General features: G+C 38.3%; 1 protein-coding gene across 1 annotated transcript in view; it reads right to left on the bottom strand.

Annotated features, from left to right (window-relative positions):
* The window catches only part of CERS6 (ceramide synthase 6), a 295,140-nt gene that overhangs the window by 126,282 nt on the left and 150,508 nt on the right, over positions 1-18,350 (bottom strand). The window contains exon 4 of the mRNA XM_026492626.4: positions 8,762-8,819. Coding sequence (XP_026348411.1) covers positions 8,762-8,819 — 58 coding nt within the window. The remainder of the gene's footprint in view (positions 1-8,761; positions 8,820-18,350) is intronic.

Raw genomic sequence — 18,350 nt, 5'->3', positions numbered from 1 at the left:
ATGCAGCAAGCCACAGATTCTCAGCTTTGCCGATGTGACTTCATTTGCAAGTAGATACATAAAAGCAAGAATAATGCTTAATTATCACTAAGTTTAACTCTGTAGTCTTAATATAAATATAGTCATAGGACACAGCCTGTGTTTTTTCTTGTTAAGTGGTCAGTCCTTATCAGCCCAGTAGACCCACTGAGTCAGTAATGAAGCCTGGATACAAGTAAGCCACAGTGTCAGTGATATCTCCATTTAAATTCCAGCCCTCCCACTGACTAGCTCTGTAACCTAGGACAAATGACTGATCCTTGGTTAGCCTTAGTGGATGAGAAGTTATGTTTCGCAGCACATGAGAAATGAACACTATGTGATCAGTATAATGCCCGGCCCATACTGAGTACTCAATGCAGTATAGCTATCATGACTTTGATTATGATGTGATTATTTTCAGTGATGAAAACTTGGCCATGCACTAAGCCAATAATGTTTCCAAGTCATTAGCCCACACCAAAAGGTGTGGGACTTTCATTATGAGAGTGCTAATGGAAGGAAGAATTCCGAGTTATCTCCTGACACGGCCACGTAAATCTGCTATGGAAACAGAGCTTGACTCTCCCTAGAATCCCACCGGAGACTAAAAAAGCTCCTTCAAAAGTCAGTACTAGGACATTCTCGGGCATCTGGGTCAAGACGATCACATAAAGGGATCCCCTGGGAGAAAATTCAGGGACTGGGGCAGAGAGGACCAGGCAAACAAGGACAGTGGGATTCTTAAAAAATGAAACTTCTGTATCTCTTTGCCATTTAAGTGAAATTCAACTTTTTTATTTTCTCCTTTTTAAAAATTACAACACAAGCTCTTTCAAACCCAAGTATACCTAAAGAGATGCACAGTCATTTCCATCCAAATGCCCATAACTCAGGGCTAATAGTTTTAATAGAAAAGAAAGTAGTAAAGACATTTGAAAAAATTAACTATCTGCAGCTCTGCCTAAGAGGAATCTTCATTTTTACCTATTACCTTCCATTTCTCTATATAAATGTTAATTATTTTCATGTAAAGTTCTGCTAAACATTTTATTAGGACTATAAATAATATGGTTACTTCAAAATTATTTTTAATTGATTACATGCTATTTTATCATTTTGATAATAATTTTAAAAACTCTATGAATATTAGACATTAAGATTGGTTTAAGTCGTTTGAATTTGCTATAATCTACGTTGCATGTAGTATGTATATGTATATGTACATGCACGTGTATATTTTAAGTGGTAATAAATAACTACACACATGTATTTTTTGCCCCTGTATAATTCTTTGCTCAGGATACATTCATGGAATTGAACTGCTGAGTCACCGTCTACAAACATACATATGGTTATTATTCTGCATCACCATGCTGCTTTCTAAAACAGGTCATACCGGCTTGCCATAACTATTGACTATTTCAAATTCTTCACTGAATAATGGTGTATGAATTCTAAAAATGTTATATTAGTCCACATTACTGATTTTAGAGATGTAGTGATTAAATCCCAGAGAGATTAAGTCACTTCTTCAGACTGCAGAACTGATTAATGGCAGAATTCAACCCCAAACCCAGGTCTTCTGACTACTTCTTCTGGGTCCTCACTGTATCGCATTATCCTCAGTTTCCCACTGGCCTCAGAATGTTCTCCTCAGATAGAATGCCTGCTGCAAGTCAACAGAGAAGGGCAAATGACAGGCATGAGGGAAATCAGAAAATATTCAAGAGGGTACATGTGGGTGGAAGGGAAAAAGGAAGATACAACAAGAATCATGGAAGGACAACATCCCAAGGCCATTCTAGGTTATTTCCATTCCAGAAAGTGCACTGACCTATTTGTAAGCATCGAAGCATGGCCACGACAAGGGATCTTACTTGGCTAGGAAGGGGCAGAAACACATTTAAAAGTTTCATGCCAAAAAAAAATTAAAAATTAGGAAAATTAAAAAATTTTTAAAAATAAGTTTCATTACAGGAGATTTAGGCATTCACAGCCCCCAACAGAACCCACCGCTCCATCAGTAATAATTAGTGTTATGTCTTACACTTTCTAAGTACTTTATAGCTTCCACAGCAATCCCACACAAAAGCTGAGGAAGTCAGGGCAGGCATCATTTTCTCATTTTACAGATGAGAAAAATGAGGTATCAGAGCACAGTGGTGTGATTAAGCATAACGGGCAGGGCCAGAACTACCCCCTCAATCTTGACTTCTCCCTTAATGTTCTCCTACAGTGATGTGACTTTTATTTCTTACTAAGGTAAGTTTACTAATTTAAACAAATATACTTGAACGCTTGATTTTTAAAACTTGTTTTCTAAGTCTTGTGTGGCTGTTTTAACGGACTCAGAAATTCTGAAGACCACATGTCTGGCTTCTATTTTTGGCACAAGCAAGTCAATTCATCCTTCTGAAATTGTTTCTTCTTCTGTGAAATGAGATATTTGAGATGGTTGATCCTTAGGGTCTATTCCCAATGTTCATATTCTGCATCATCTGCAATTCTTACAAAATTATTTGATGGGGCCATTAGGTGAAAGTTAAAACTCAGATAAAACTCTAAAAGTTGAACCTCTTTCAACAAGGGACATACTCCAAGCAATTTCAAAATGTTTTAAATGACACAAAGAACAAAATTATAAAATGGACACATATGCTAACGGCTAGACAAATTTTATTTTCACTGTCAAGACAGGCAAAATGCTGACAATTTTGCTGTTATGATTTTAGAAAGAGTCCAAGGGAACCAATAAGCAAAAGAGTATACCTTGAAGCATGATACCATGGCAACACTGTGTGGCCTTGTTGAACTTGGAAAAGCACACCAAATGAATAATGAAACTATGAATAATGAAACAAATAATGAAACAAATGAATAATGAACTATGCCTTCATTCTGAGCCGACTGAGACTAAGAGAATGGGCAAAGTGCTCATTTGGCCACGATACTACTTTTCAATGATGGCTTTTCACCCCCTAGTTAGTGACGAAGCCAACAGAGTATGTGACAACCTGCATATTTTTTCACTGTAGTTAATTACAGTGAGTTGTCAGAGCACATCAGAGAAGGCAGCACTACGGGGAGGCGGGGCTACCTATTAAGATACTGTCTTGCTTCAGAGCAGGCGCTTTACGAACTCCAATTCGGCTGGCTCTTAGGAGCCGGTGCCTTGTGGAGCTGAGCCTCTGAGAAGCTCTAGAGGGAAGCTAGAAGACTGCAAGAGGAAGATGGGATGTGCTCCTTTCTCTTCTGCTTCCTGTTCTGGCCATCACTTCGCCGCCCTCTCCCCCCACACCCCCAGCCATGCAGCTTCACCCCAGCAGCGGCAGTTCATTCCAGGGGCAATGGCAGCTTGCAGTTTGCAATTATTCCTTATTCCCACAGCCAGCCTCATCGCGGTCCTAGAGATTCCCACTGGTCAACATTCCCTCTCTGACGTCTAGCTCCACTGGCTCTTCCTTCAAGCCTCTACGTTCTGATAACTCCACCCACTTCCCATGAGCCCCTGGTGCTCAGAGAGGTAGCTTCTTCCGGCCATTACTATCTCTATGATACCTCCAGTGCACTGCTCATCCAAGAATGTAGAGAGTGCCAGTCCTTGAAATGGTTGTTACTGTTTCACCAGAATGTAAATTAACACCACTAAACACACTGTTTAGTTCAGTGGACTTTTTCTTCATAGATACTTTTCTCAAAAAAGCAGCAGTGGGTTGATTTACATTCAGGTCAAGCTCCTTATCTCCTTGCAGACTGGTAGGAAATAGTCACCAGATCAATTACTTGGAGTAACACAGTCTTAGTGGTTCCCTCAGTTAATGTTTCTTTATATTAGTCACTCCTAAAAATAACTCCTGTGATTTCTGTCTCATAATAGAACCCTGACAGAGAAGTTAGGTACAGGTAATATTCGAGTAACTTGTATTTTAATTATATACATGCATGTGTACAAAATGAATCAATATAAAATGTACCATAGGATCAAAAAGTTGGATATACATTAGCCTAAAATATAAACTATAAGAAAAAAATATTTACCTAAATCCTAGTTGCATGCATATCTACATTGCCTTCCTGTGACACTATATTTTTAATAAAGAAACTCAAAGAAAAATATTCAAACAACTCCACCCAATACAAACTTCCATCTATAAAGGAGGAAGAAAGTTAACAGTAAATGAGAGATACACTATTTCTTAAGGCTTGAATATGGTTTCTTTCAGGACTTAGGAAAATGTGTTAATTCGAATGAGTACATTGTGTGATACAATTTCAGAGCACCTAAATGAATTCTGGGTTTTCTTTTAAAAAGCACTTTTCTCTGCCAATCATATTTATGGGCAGAGTTGCTTGTGTCTGGCAATTACAGGAACAGGCTATTGAGATAGGCTTATCTTTCAACTATTTAAATATTTCCTACTAACGTAGCCATAACTTTACCTAATAGTTCACTAACCTGTCTGTAAGGTCAATGCCGTCTAGGGTTTGCTTTATGACCAAAGTCAGTGCTATCTAAAAAGGGGGTTCTAGGCTGAGAAAGTAGAAAACATGTAACATATAACATGTGCATACCTGAGCATTACCACATCACTATAAAATATGAGGCTCATTCTTTTACTTGTCAGCATGAAATTACAGAACACATTTTGTTGATTGCATATAAATGAACACACACACACTTTACAGGGTATCTAGAAATTTTGAAAATACAGGACCAATTATTTCATTTTTCATTATAGAGCTATTCATGTGTGACTGTATAGTTTTTCACCCAAACTGGGCCATTCTGAATACAAGGGAGAGGTAACTGCCTAGGACCCTAACACAGCTTGTGTGGTCACCCAACTCATGCAACGAGTCAGCCTCCAAAGATGCGTTTACATATCAACTACAAGAACTATGACATAATGGAGACTAAGTCAACACATATTAAATAAAATGAAAAAAAAAGTATGATAAAGAGTACTCTATGCTTCTAAGAATCTCGCATGCAAATACATAATTTCTACGTCACATAGAATCTTGTTCCATGATGTATCCTTTGACATTGCTCAGAAGAGCTAGACTGTTTGTAAAAATAAAGCATACATGGCAATCATGAGATTGTGCCTCTTAGATCTTGGAGTTTGGGGAGTGTATGTGGCCCAGGGCCCAGCTGCTGTGCCCTAAAATCCACAGCTGCCTTTGCATGAAGGCCACAGGCTGCTTGCAGCCAATGACTGAGCACAACAGGAGTGCTAAAGGAAGGCCATTTCTACAAAACATAGGTCTCCTCTGATGGAGTCTGTGGCTCTGGGACTCTCCAACTGAACTTTCTTTGGAAAGGCACAGCAGTATTAGAGCTTCACCCAACCTTTTTTCCTTCTCTCTCCCCCACACTGGGGGTCGGTCTTACACTGGGGTCTGAAGGCTCTTCCAGCCTCCCCCAACACCCTCCCCATTTTCACTCATAGGCATTTCCCACACATCTAATCTCCTCTTGGTATCTCGCTCTCATAGGACCCAAACTAAGCACAGATGTTTCTTGACATAAATCTAGTTTACATGTATTCTAAGTACAAAGAATATTTTAAAATGGAGGGCACTTGAATCAGTCGCATTTACACACTGAAACTCTACTATGATGTGGTAAGCCCAGAGAAATATGTAGACTCTCCCTATAGGATTAAGCCAATTCACATTGGAAAAGTTAACAGCATGTAATAAAACTTCAGTGTTCAGCCTGAATGTATTTCAACATGGTAGAGAAAAACCAAAGCTATTCTCACACTAGAGATTGATACCTCCTAGCCTCATCAATAAAAGGAGGTATTCAGATGATATGTGTGACAACTTCCGTCTCTAAAATCCTATGGTTTCCTAAAATTATTTATGGATCAATTTGTATTTTTTAAGATTCTCTATCTATTGTTGTGGGTGCATGGTGCTTTGCATTTGCTAAATATCTCTTTAACTGAATTTCAGGGTAGAAAGGGTTCTAAAGTGACTTAATCCACCCTAGGAGATGACATGCATCAGGCTCACTTGACCTAAAGGCAGAAAAAAACTGGACAGTACAAGCTGCTCAGGCATTTTTCTAATAGCCCACGTAAGAATCAACATTTTTAATGCTGGGAGTAAGAACCAGCTGTGGCCTCTCACCTCTTGAAATTGGTTCACTGCCCTGTTATTTTATTGAAAACACTTAAGAGTGCTGTGAAAATTTGAATTACCTTGTTTTGATTATTTTTGATTATTTTTGATGTTAATAGTATCATTTTTTCCTCTTAGGTTAGATGGGCAAACACACTGTCCATTCCAAGAGAGTTAATAGAAAATGTATTTTAAATATCCATTAAAGTAAGTATTTAAGGTTCTATAAATGGTAACAATGACTACATGAGGTCAAGTTAGCTAACTTAACCAAAGAAGGAAGTCATTTGGAAATCATGCTGAAGTTAGGGCAGGCTGGTAGAGTGGAGAAAGTATTGGATTAAGAGACAGCCGTGCATGTTTCATTTCAGATTCGGCTTTTAATAAACTAACTGTGTGACCTCTGAAACGCTACCTACCCTCTCAGGATTTCTGCTTCCCCAGCTGTGAAATAAGAGGGTTGGACTTATGAAGTCCTCCACAGCTGGTTCCGTCCCATGGATTCTATGTGCACTTTTCTATCACACACGATGATCAACATCAAACTACAGACTCAATCAAAACTGGGAGTTTCTTAGTATTACAGTTTGAAGAAACCACAAATGCAAATAATCTGACAAGAAGAAACGTTGTCTTCTCATTTTTTAAGCATTTGTTGTAACTAGATGCAGTATGAAAGGGAACCAGGATAAGGGCTCCTGGGTGGCTCAGTTGGTCAAGCATCCGACTCTTGGTTTCGGCTCAGGCCATGATCTCATGGTCATGAAATCAAGCCCCATGTTGGGCTCTGCACTCAGCTTGGAGTCTGCTTGAGATTCTCTCTGCCTCTCCCCCTGCTCTCACTCTCTCTCTCTCAAATAAAGTAAAAAAAAAAAAGGAAAGAAAGGAAGAGAGAAGAGAAGAGAAGAGAAGAGAAGAGGAGAGGAGAAGAGAGGAGAGGAGAGGAGAAGAGAAGAGAAGAGAAGAGAAGAGAAGAGAAGAGAAGAGAAGAGAAGAGAAGGAACCGGGAAAATCTAAGGAAAAGCAACGTCCAAGCCAACACCACTGACAGGCCCTCCTACTGCCTTCTACAGAGCCACTGAGGAATGGAGGATAGAAGCTATTCTTGTTCCCTTCAGTCTGCTGGACAGAGAAGCAGAGCTAAGTGTCAAAGTGTTTCCTGTTCTGACGACAGATGGCCAGGCTTGCTGTAGAAGGGCTAAAAGAGACTGTATCCTGCCGAAGGGCAAAAAAAAGTGCTTCCGGCTCTCACCATCTCTCCGTGCTTACCGTCAAAGCCCTTCACCCACAGAACCCAACGTGAATTCCAAACCCTGAGCTCAGTTAGCAACTCGCCATTCCCATGAAACACAACTTTCCCTTCTCAGCTGAAATTCCATCCAAAGCTATTTCCTCTTCCAAGGTAGTGACGTTGTGAGCACAGGAGCCCTAAGTCATTCTTTCCATTTTCTCACCATGTAAGTAAATTTGAAAACTAGAACAGTAGAGTTCCAAAAGAGGCAGTTTCCACCACATTTATGTACCCCAGTTAAGAATTTGTTCATACTCAGCCTACAGAATGAGGTTCACTCTTTTCAATCTATTCAAGTGGTCTCTGGGCCAGGCAGTTTATTAAGTGAAAAATAAGTGTAGTTACTAAAAGAAAAGACAACAAGTAAAAAGAATAATCCCTCTAGGCAAATATGACATTGGAAAACAACCACGATTTATGATAGAATTGGCCACAGGCAGATAATATCGTATAACTCAGACTTTAAAACTAAAAACTCATTTGCAAATTTTCACATCAATATTTACATGAAAACTTACTAGTAAGGCATGACACTTGGCACAATGCCCTACTTTGGAAAAAATTCTCTACTAAACAAAGATAACATAGATTTAACTTAAAGCTTAATACTATAATTTTTTTAAAAATAATTTCCAACCTTCTGCCGAATCAGTATTATTAATATGTGCATGACTAAGAGAAGCTCAGTTTTCATAAGACTTGAATTTAAGCAGCCTAACTTGTTAATAGTAGCATTCAGCATTGAAATAACCAGGAAAAAGGTTATGGCAGCCTTGAAGAATTACTTTCATAGATAAAGGTGCCTCAGTTTATACAGGAATAGCAAAGGAGCAGCAGGGGAAACACAACGAATGAAAGGAACTCCATTTTCCACCAACAGCTGGTGTTGCCTTGTTAATAGCTGTGCAAGACACTAAAACATAATTTCTGTTGGTGAAAATTATAGTGATAACACACATTGCAACAACTGATTTTTTCAATTATGTGACGTGGAAACTCTTCTTTCAAAGGATCAGATGGATTTTTTAAAGCTCCTCATGCCCATAAGTAATAAGTAACAACTACAGTGCTCAGAGGACTTGCAACATCTTTCACTGGCAAAATAAATTATTTTCAAAGATATTTTTGGCATATACCTAAAAAAAAATTTACTATAAAGGATAAACTACAAATATTTTTGTAAGTCAAGGAAAAATGCACAAATATTCTTAGGAAACCTGTTATGATTATTTAAAATACTATTATGTCATACACACAAAATGAGATATAGACTTACAGTTATATAAGAATTACATAAAGTAACTTGGCAGATCCTACCTTTTTTAGGAACCGGACTCCATAGGTAAATACATAAAGGGAAAATGAAAATCTCCACCTGTAGAAGTTTAAAAAAACATTCTATGACATTCAGTTTATATATTTCACAGCATAGTATTCTGAAACATCTAAGTGAAAAAAAGTCCATTAAATTTGACCCCCCCCCACCACTCCAAACAGGGATTAAGTTTAATGGGCAATTTCAGTGTTGGCTGAACATGTACACTCGTGTGCATGGTTTATTGCAAAATCTTAAATATTAATAATTCATAACAAATTTTCTTTCAGTTATTGTATTTACCCATCTGCTCATCTTCTCTTGCCAATATGTGCATTTCCTCTTGTTAATCATGAAGGAACATAGTTCAACAATACAAAGGTATATAAGATTGTTTTGAATTCCTTGTCTAATTCAGATATTAAGTAAATAACTTGACTTAACTGAAGTTCACACTTGTTTTAAAAATAAAAGCCTTAGTATTTTTAAGTCAGGTAAGATTTTTTCCTTCATCTTTCAACAAATACTTGTTGACGTCTTCATGGATGTTGCTAAAGAACCCATCCATCCAAGCTATCCATCTGATACCCGACTGTTAATGACAACCTTACGCCACTCCGAACTGTATGGCTAGCTGTTAGTTAGACTTTCATTTTGTTAGTGAGGAGAAACGTTTTTGGTTCTCTTTCAATTTTAAATGATTCAATGTTTAAGTCTTAAAATATAAGATTTTGTGTGGACAGTGGTGATTCTGCAGGGGGAAAAAAAAGTTGAAACCCTACTTTTTACCCTAACAAAGATGAACCACACTTAGATGCAAGACCTAAATTTGAAAGATGAAACTGTAAAGCTAACCGAGGAAATTGCTGGAAGAGATCTTTGCAATTTGGGGATAGCCAAAAACTTCTAAATAAGACCTTTAAGACCTCAACTTTGGAAGAAAATTCATGCATTCAATATCAAAATTAAAGATTTTGTAAAATGGTCTTCATAGATAATAGACAAAAGATTAGATGTTTTGTACAATATCAAAAATTATTGGGACAAGGGAAAATACTGAATATGAATCTTAAATTAGACATCAGTGTTATATAAATGTTAAATTTATTCTGTGGGGGAACTGTATTACAGTCTCTGTAGGAGAATGTCCTTTTTTAAAGGGGATTCACAGTAAAATATTTAGTGAAATACCTGAAATTTTAAATATATATATATATATATATGACTTTGTATAACTGTAAAGACTTTATATAAATTATATATTATATGTATATATGGTTTACCCTAGTACTCAATTCCCAATTTTATTTCTTATATTTTCTAAGTGTGACTAGCTATGCCTTTAAAAGCTGGCTAAGTTTCACTAATTAGCATTTCTGAGGTTATGTCGTTAGTAGTTCTATGGGTTACAAATTATAAATGCACACGAAGGAGAAAGGGACTAGTCAACTTCAATCTGTCAGGAGGCAAACTGCTTTATGGGTTTGCAAGCCATGTAAAATTTTCAAATAAGGTAAAAAAAAAGGGGGGGGAGAGGAATGGGAGGGAGAGGTGATTTTAGGAGAGGATTCAAATTTTAGACAAAATATTCTGGAAAAAATGATGGCTTCTGCAGGTAAGAGGAAAAGAATAATGGTAGGGGACCTCTTAGAGCTGAGTGAGACCCAATAGCAGACACAAGTATCCCTCAGAGTTTCATTCTTGGGCTGACTGACCTTTCAAACATCCTGGAATTCAAACCAGACTAACATTTAGAGAAGAGCTTTGAACTTCAGGGTTGAAAATCTTCAACTAATAATTTATAAAACCTGAATTCAGGAAGAAACGATAAAAATGGATGAAAGCAGTATAATAATTCAACAAAAACTTGCAAATAATATAGAAAAGCTCTCTTGTAAGTAAAAGTGGTTCACTTACTGCAGTATCAAAGTCAAGGACTTAATTTTGACCATGGCTCTGTTACTGATTTTTTGGTGGTTGTGGATGAGAGTGTCTGTATTTTTCTTTCTGTCTGGATGTATAAATTCTAGATCAGAAGTGATGACCACAGGGTGCTACACTTGGTTTTAATGTTTTGCTGGCACTATCTAGAAATTCTTAATTGTGGAACAAGGGACCCCACATTTTGTTTTGCACTGGGAAGTGCAACTACGTAGCTGGTTCTGGTTCAAACACACAGAATTTCCTAACTTTGGGCAAATCTATTATTCTTTGGCCTCAGTTACATCTCTATAATGGAAGAGTGGGCTTGTAGTACACTCTTTCGATATTATGACCCAAGGATTTGGTGGCACAAATAATCTCCACTTTTCTCCAGTCTCTTCCACCTCCTAACGTATGAAACCAACCTACTTCATGCATATGCAGGTCACTTTTCCGGCCTCTGAAGGCAACTGAATTTGCACCTCCCAGATTAAATGATTTATAACGGCTGTTTCAGCTCTAAAACTCTCCTGTTAGTAGGCAGTGATCAGGCAATTTTTATGTATAATAAAAACTTTATGGAAGTCATTGGAATTCCTATAATCACTTAATGTACCTACATTTTATTTCTCACTAAACTGACCCAGTTGTCATAAGACTTAGGTTCTAATACAGGACACCAATGCCTCCATCATTTGAGTAACAATTTGTGATGAATATTTACAAGACAGAGTTTATTTCCACAAAAGGCCTGTAGGAAGCAAAATTTTCAAACATTCTGCCACATGCATAACTTTTTTTATTTGTGTAGTTTCATGTAAATTACAGTTTTTAAATGCTATCTAGTTACAGCCTCCTAATGAATTGCCTCCCTCAACCTCCCACTAAAATACCTATAAAACAAGAGGTAAATAAAGGTGCATGCAATCACACACACACACACACATTATATATATAATATATATAATAATAATAATATAATATATATATATAACTTTCAACCTATTGCAAGAGTCAGAGAATTTTACAGCAGAAAACAAACAATAAAATTAGATTTTTAAAATGTAATTCGAGGCAGAGAAAAACAAGCTATGAGTCCTGAAGGAAGTAGGAAAATCTTAGCATATCTCCCTTTCTCCGCTTCCTAACACCTCCGATACAAATGCAACAATCTGTGTGGTCAGAAACCTGCTCTCTGTCATGAATGAGGCTTTTTGAAGCAGGAGGAGAAACCCCCCATCCTATCAGTTAGGGACTGCTAGTTTTAAAAGGTAAGTGGGAAGAAAGGGAAATATGTAGCACCCTGGGGTTTCAGTTGCAGAAAAGCAGATTTAGAGACGAGATGATCTATGGTGGTATGTATTCTGGGGGTTGGAGTTCTTAAATAATCCATAGAGAGTATGTGAAGAACAAGGCACTAGCAACTGCTGCTTTATATGAAACTCTTCTAGACCACTGAAAACAGGCCAGGGCCTGCAAACACCAACTGCTACAAAGTCGGAGATCTAAAGGAGGGCTTTTACTAGTAAACAAGAGGATGACAGGGGTGGGGGGGGGAGGGAGAGGTGAGGGGGGCAGGGCAATCCATGCACCCTCTCTGTGAGTGGGTCTAAACGGATATTGCCAAATTCAGGAAAGAAAATTAGAGCTAAATGTCAACATAGGTCTACCAAGAAGTAGTGCATAAATATGGAAAGAAAAGAGCATGCTAAAGAGTCAAGGAAAGACCTGTCTCCTAAAAACAACTCCCTAGAGGAACCAGATGTAATTTTTAGAGAAGTATTTAGCATTGTTAATACAACACAAGAAGACATGTCCTGGGGCGCCTGGGTGGCTCAGTCAGTTAAGCGTCTGCATTTGGCTCAGATCATGATCCCGGGGTCCTGGGATTGGGCCCCGCACTGGGTTCCTGCTCAGGGGAGAACCTGCTTCTCCCTCTCTCTCTGCTGCTCCCCCTGCTTGTGCTCTCTGTCTATCAATTAAATAAATAAAATTAAAAAAAAAAAAAAAAAGAAGAAGATGACATGTCCCTTAAAGACCAAAGTAGAAAGCCATACTCAATAAAGGACTACTGGGTATGATTAAAAGAGACTCTAAGTGAAATAAAGAAGCAGTACAAAGATTCTAAAAATGAAATGACAGAATATTACCCACATGGGGGGAGAGAGAAAACTGGAGATGTGTACTATGTAAAATTAAATCATTGATGTAGAAGACAAACACCCACATATGGCCAGAAAAAAGAACCAATAGATGAAAGAAGACTAGATCTGAAGGACCAGAAAAATCAAATCTAATTATAGTTGTTTCTGAGAAAACATGACCGCAGAACTGAAATAGAATAATCAAAAACCTGAACGGAAAAAAAGAGGACTAAATCGTATTCCAAATAATATCAATTCAAAGCCACATTCTGACAAAAGTTTTGAATCCTTGGGTTAGGAAAAAAAAAAAAAAAATCTTCAGTACCAGGCGTAAAAGCAAAAACAAGTCAACACAAAAATCAAATGAAAGTAAGTCACCATCAAAGAAACAAATGTCCAATTGGTCTTAAATTTCTCGTCTATATTAGTAACCTACAAAAGAAAGGGAAGATTCAATCAGAGACAGCCACTGCCAGCCAAACTGCCTTTCACTTGTGAAGGAACAGGAAAAGCAGTCTCACATAGCCCAAGGCTCTGAAAATACAGTACTTATTACCCTTTATTAAAATATTACTTAGCGTAATTCCAACCCACCAAGATACAAATAAAAATTAAGAATTCTTACAGGCCTAATTTTGGAATAAAAGGACTAGGGTTAGCAACATAAATAACTGCCCTGAATTTCATGGCCAAATTAAATGCTATTACCCTTCAGGGAAATGTAATTCATATAAAATATTTAACAATAACCAGGGTATAAATCCTTAGATTATACTAATGAAAGCAGGGGATGAAAAAGGGAAGCATTAAACTTATTCATACAGAGAAATTTCAAAAGACACTGTTGTTACGGTAATAATAAAAATACAGTTAAAGAAGGTTTTCTTAAAAACTTAATGCCTGGTTAAAGATGGTAAAAATAAATGACCTCTGTGCCTTGCATGAATGTAGCACCAAATAGGCAGAAGAGGGATTTTGTGACACATCAGTTCCCAAGGCCCCAGAAAAGAGGAGTGAGAACCACCACCCCATTTTAGAGGCTGGAAAGCAGAAAGTAAGTGTTAGCCTGGGTAGCAGAACCAAAAAGCGGGAATCCTCGGCTGTCAGTGTAGAATGCTGGCGAGGACCGCCGAATGCCAGAAGGACTCCAGCTGAGGAAAGGGCTCTGCAAGGCAGCAACCTCAACTGGAAACAAGATGAGGGATTAGCCTGCCCAAAGGCTGAGCAGCTATGCTGTTGCTAAGTGGCAAAACCAGGACAGCAGTGGCAGAGACGCCAAAGCCCCCTCTCAAATTCCACAGAATTAGAGTTCACTTCTTTTGCCTCGAAAAGTCAATGGGTTCCACTACATTTGCTTGGGCGTGGAAACTTTTATATCCACCAAACCTGAAAACTAGAATGGAAAGCTGATAAAAACTACCACCCACTGAATCCGGTTTATTGTCCTTATACAACAAGGCTGAAAGGGCTCTTTGTTAAAATCAAGACTAATAAAATGTGCCATAAAAGTAGGGAATCAGAGCGTTGACAGCTTGGGTCTTCCTGCCAGGTGTCACAAATGGCACCAGGACCCTCATCTCTAGGAGGATGAAGCAGAGAAAACATCCAGGGCAGCCCCAGCGCTCAACTCAGCACAGCGTCCCAGCGCGAGCAAGGCAGGCAGCTGGGGCCGTTTTCCCTACAATTACGGAGTACTTCCTCGATTCCAGGAGCTGTCCAAACACTTTACAAACAGGAAGTCATTTAGTGAGACTATTCCAAACAACAAAGTAGGTACTATTATCATCATGCTCCCTCTCCTTTTTTTTAGCTGAGGAAACAAGGACAGAGTGGTTTAGTAAATTGCTGAAGGTCACATAGCTAGTAAGGGAGAGAGCCAAGACTGGACACGAGACGGGCTGGTTCCAGTATCCCAGCTCTTACCCATTAGGCTATGCTACCTCTTCCTGAACTGTATACTCTGGAAAACTGAAGACAATGTATTCAGCTAAAATAGGGTTTTTAACCAAAGGGACATTAATGGACACCACATAATGAGAATGGTTTGTGTCCTAATGAAGAGAAACTGGTTGCCTGCAAAACTGGAGACACGGAAGGACTGCACTGGTGCTTTTATTCAATACCAAGGCAGCTAAAATAATACAGAGCTTGTCAGCTAAAGTCAACAGTAATTACCAGGGGGACATTCTACAGCTTAGCCAATCATCCTCTCTACCTGCTGAAATACTATTCCTCCTTCAGGATTTATGTCAAACGCTAGTTAGTCTATGAATCTGCCTTTTCTGAATGTTGCAACATTGAAACCACTGTAAGTTTCTCTCTGATGGTGTGTTCTTTACCTCTCTACTCATCTTCGATTACAGCCACAAACCTCTGACTTGTGAGTTCCAAGTAGGTAAAATGGAGTCTTATTTACCTTTGTATTACTGACAGCAAACATAATGTTTTGCAAAGAACAGCTCCTAATTGACATCTGAATCTTTATGAAAGGTATCGGTACTCCCTTTATTTATTTTAAAGTTTATTTTAACCAAAATAGTCCATAATCTTATAATGTTATCAACTATTTCTAGAAACTGTGCAAAAATATAAATAAGAAAGGGGGAAGACGTGGCAAACATTGCTAATGCATTTTTTTTTTAAAGATTTTATTTATTTATCTGACAGAGAAAGAGAGAGCACAAGCAGGGGGAACAGCAGACAGAGGGAGAGGGAGAAGCAGGCTCCCCGCTGAGCAGGGAGCTGGATGTGGGGCTCCATCACAGGACTCTGAGATCATGACCCGTGCCAAAGGCAGATGCTTAACCAACTGAGTTACCAAGGCGTTCCTGCTAATAAAATCTTTAAAATGATCAACATAGTAGTAATCTGGAATCAAAGAGAGTCAACTCTGGAATAGTGTACATAATGAAAAATATTGTTATTGAGTGCAAAACTAAGGTACAGAGCACAAAAATCTAGCATATAGTTCCTTTAATTATAAAATGGAATTCATTACTTTTGAGACATTTCTCATTTTAGCTGTTCCATTAACTAAACAATCACAAACAAGGATTAACTCATTTCTTGTCAAATACCTGAAGAGAAGTAAAGTAGGGCTTATATCTTTTCTTCCACCAAACTTAAGATTTAATATAAATTATGCCACTATATCTTGCAAATTATTACAAATAAAGTAAAATTATGATAAAGGAACAGAATATATTTTGAAATAAATTAGTATAGACTTTATTATATTGATACTTTAAAATATATAAACCCACCCTTTTACCTCAAAGTACAAAGTAGATTAAATTCCTGTTTCTCTACTAAAAACTCAGAGCTGATGACTTTCCTAAGGTCTGAACAAAGCTTCAACCTAAACATATTTGTATTTTACCACTTCTTCAGTCAAGTACAACTGGACTTCTAAAACTCTTCAAAGGGGTTTCTCACTTCCACAAAGTTTTGAAGAGAAGTACCTGTGGTTTCAAGCTTAATACCAAGTTTTCCGTACAAAGTGAACAGTCTTTCTACTTACTAGGTTTTCCTGAGGATCACCTATTTATTTTTAGAAAGCAACAACAGCCAGCATTTCTTGAGCACTTACTTTATGCACGATACTATCATTAAGAGTTTTGTACGTATTCTCTCATTTATATTTTATGAGAACCATGTGGGGCAAATGCCACTGTCGCTTCCATCTTGCAGAAAAGGAGAGGGGACTTAGGTAACTTGCCTAAAAACACAGGGAACAAGTGGTGAATTTGGTCTCTGAATCCAGGCAGGCTCATTCCAGAGACCATGCTTCTCACTAGTAAATATCGCCTCTTTAATACAAAAATTAAAATGAAACTTCTTTTTTTTTTATTGTAACTTTGCTCCACAGCTTGCTCTCTCTCGTCACATGAACACAAAATCCACTGATTACGCTGACAGCTGCCCACCTCCGTTTCAGCTCCTTTTCTATGCTAACGCAAGAGGGAAAATAAGACTTGCTCTGTTGTCCCTTCCTTCCTCTACAATGTAAAGCACGCACTCAAAGTGCAATGACGTAGCCAGAATGCTAGTTAGAGTTGGTGCTGTGACCATACGCTCTTACTCAAAGTGGGAAAACAGCTCACCGAAAGTCAGTGTTTGGTCTTGCCGGTGTTTCACTGTAACATCAGCATATTTCTGTGCACACAACTCAGAGGCATCCATCCCCCATTTTTTATTTCCTCGAAACCGGGGCTGTTCTTAACAACTAGAGAGTCCATCCACACCCTTGTTCTACAGATGAGAACACTGGGTCCAGAGAACTGTGCCACTCCCCTACATTCTCAGGTCACTTGGTGAAAGAAAACAGGTGTCCCTGTTTTTCACACTAGGTCTCCTTCATCCATATCTTGTGGCCCTGTGGCCTTACCATCAAGACTGGAAATGGATGACCACACTGTAAGGTTCAGAAAATACTCAGCAGATGCTTGATACACTGCCTGATACTCTGAGGCAGAATGTTCATTAGTGTATAAATATGGAATTTCACAAATTAAACCGACACCTAAATTTTTTACAAAGCCAGATTTCAGAACTCTGTGTGGGTGACTGGTTGGTTGGCTGGATTTTTGGCTTGTAGAACAAAGTAAGGCCCTTCGATTAACTGGCAATTATAGGTCTATCAGAGCCAGCAGACAGACACCACTGACTCATGTTAATGATGCAGACACGTATTCCCCTCTTGCTCCATAGGCTTTTAGCCAAAATGTTTCCCTGTTTCCCTCCAAGGATTTGTTATCTTTTTCTTTACCTTTAGGGTACAGTATGTGGAAGTGAGTAAGGGACAGACCTAAGACTTAGTTAACTAACTGATAGGTTTCATCTGCGAATATATATATTTTAAAGCTGTAACATGATCTTTTGGTCACTATTCTCCTTTCAAGGGGCACCTGGGTGGCACAGTCGTTAAGCGTCTGCCTTCGGCTCAGGTCATGATCCCAGGGTCCTGGGATCGAGCCCCGCATCAGGCTCCCTGCTCAGCGGGAAGCCTGCTTCTCCCTATCCCACTCCCCCTGCCTGTGTTCCCTCTCTTGCTGCCTCTCTGTCAAATAAATAAATAAAATCTTCAAAGAAAAAAAAAACTATTCTCCTTTCAAGCTGTTACTGGGATACTAACTTTATTACTTGCAAACAATAGAGGTGTTCATCAACTAGGGAGAAAAGTAAATTAGCTCTAGTTTGGAAAATGTCCCATGTATCTTAAAGAACGAAATAAAGGTGAGATGAAAACGGCCATTTTTTTTTTTTTTTTTTTTTTGGAAACTGAGATACAATCTAAATTCCCAGAATAGCCTTCAAAACTTTCATTAGTTTAGGAGTCCAAAGAAATACCCTAGTTAGGAGAAAAGATGTTACTTGTCCCATGGACTGATTACACAGACTTGAGTTTTAGCCTAAAAGCAAACATTTCCTGAAATTATTGCTACTTCCATCAATAATTTACTCTGTGATTCCAAATGGTTTTCCTCATTTGCTGAAGGCTCAGCTGTTTCTGTTTGAGAAGCAA

This window comes from Ursus arctos, unplaced genomic scaffold (genome assembly GCF_023065955.2).
Source record: "Ursus arctos isolate Adak ecotype North America unplaced genomic scaffold, UrsArc2.0 scaffold_1, whole genome shotgun sequence".
Taxonomy (NCBI): domain Eukaryota; kingdom Metazoa; phylum Chordata; class Mammalia; order Carnivora; family Ursidae; genus Ursus; species Ursus arctos.
The sequence above is the reverse complement of the archived record's forward strand: the minus strand, read 5'-3'. Positions and strand labels throughout refer to the sequence as shown.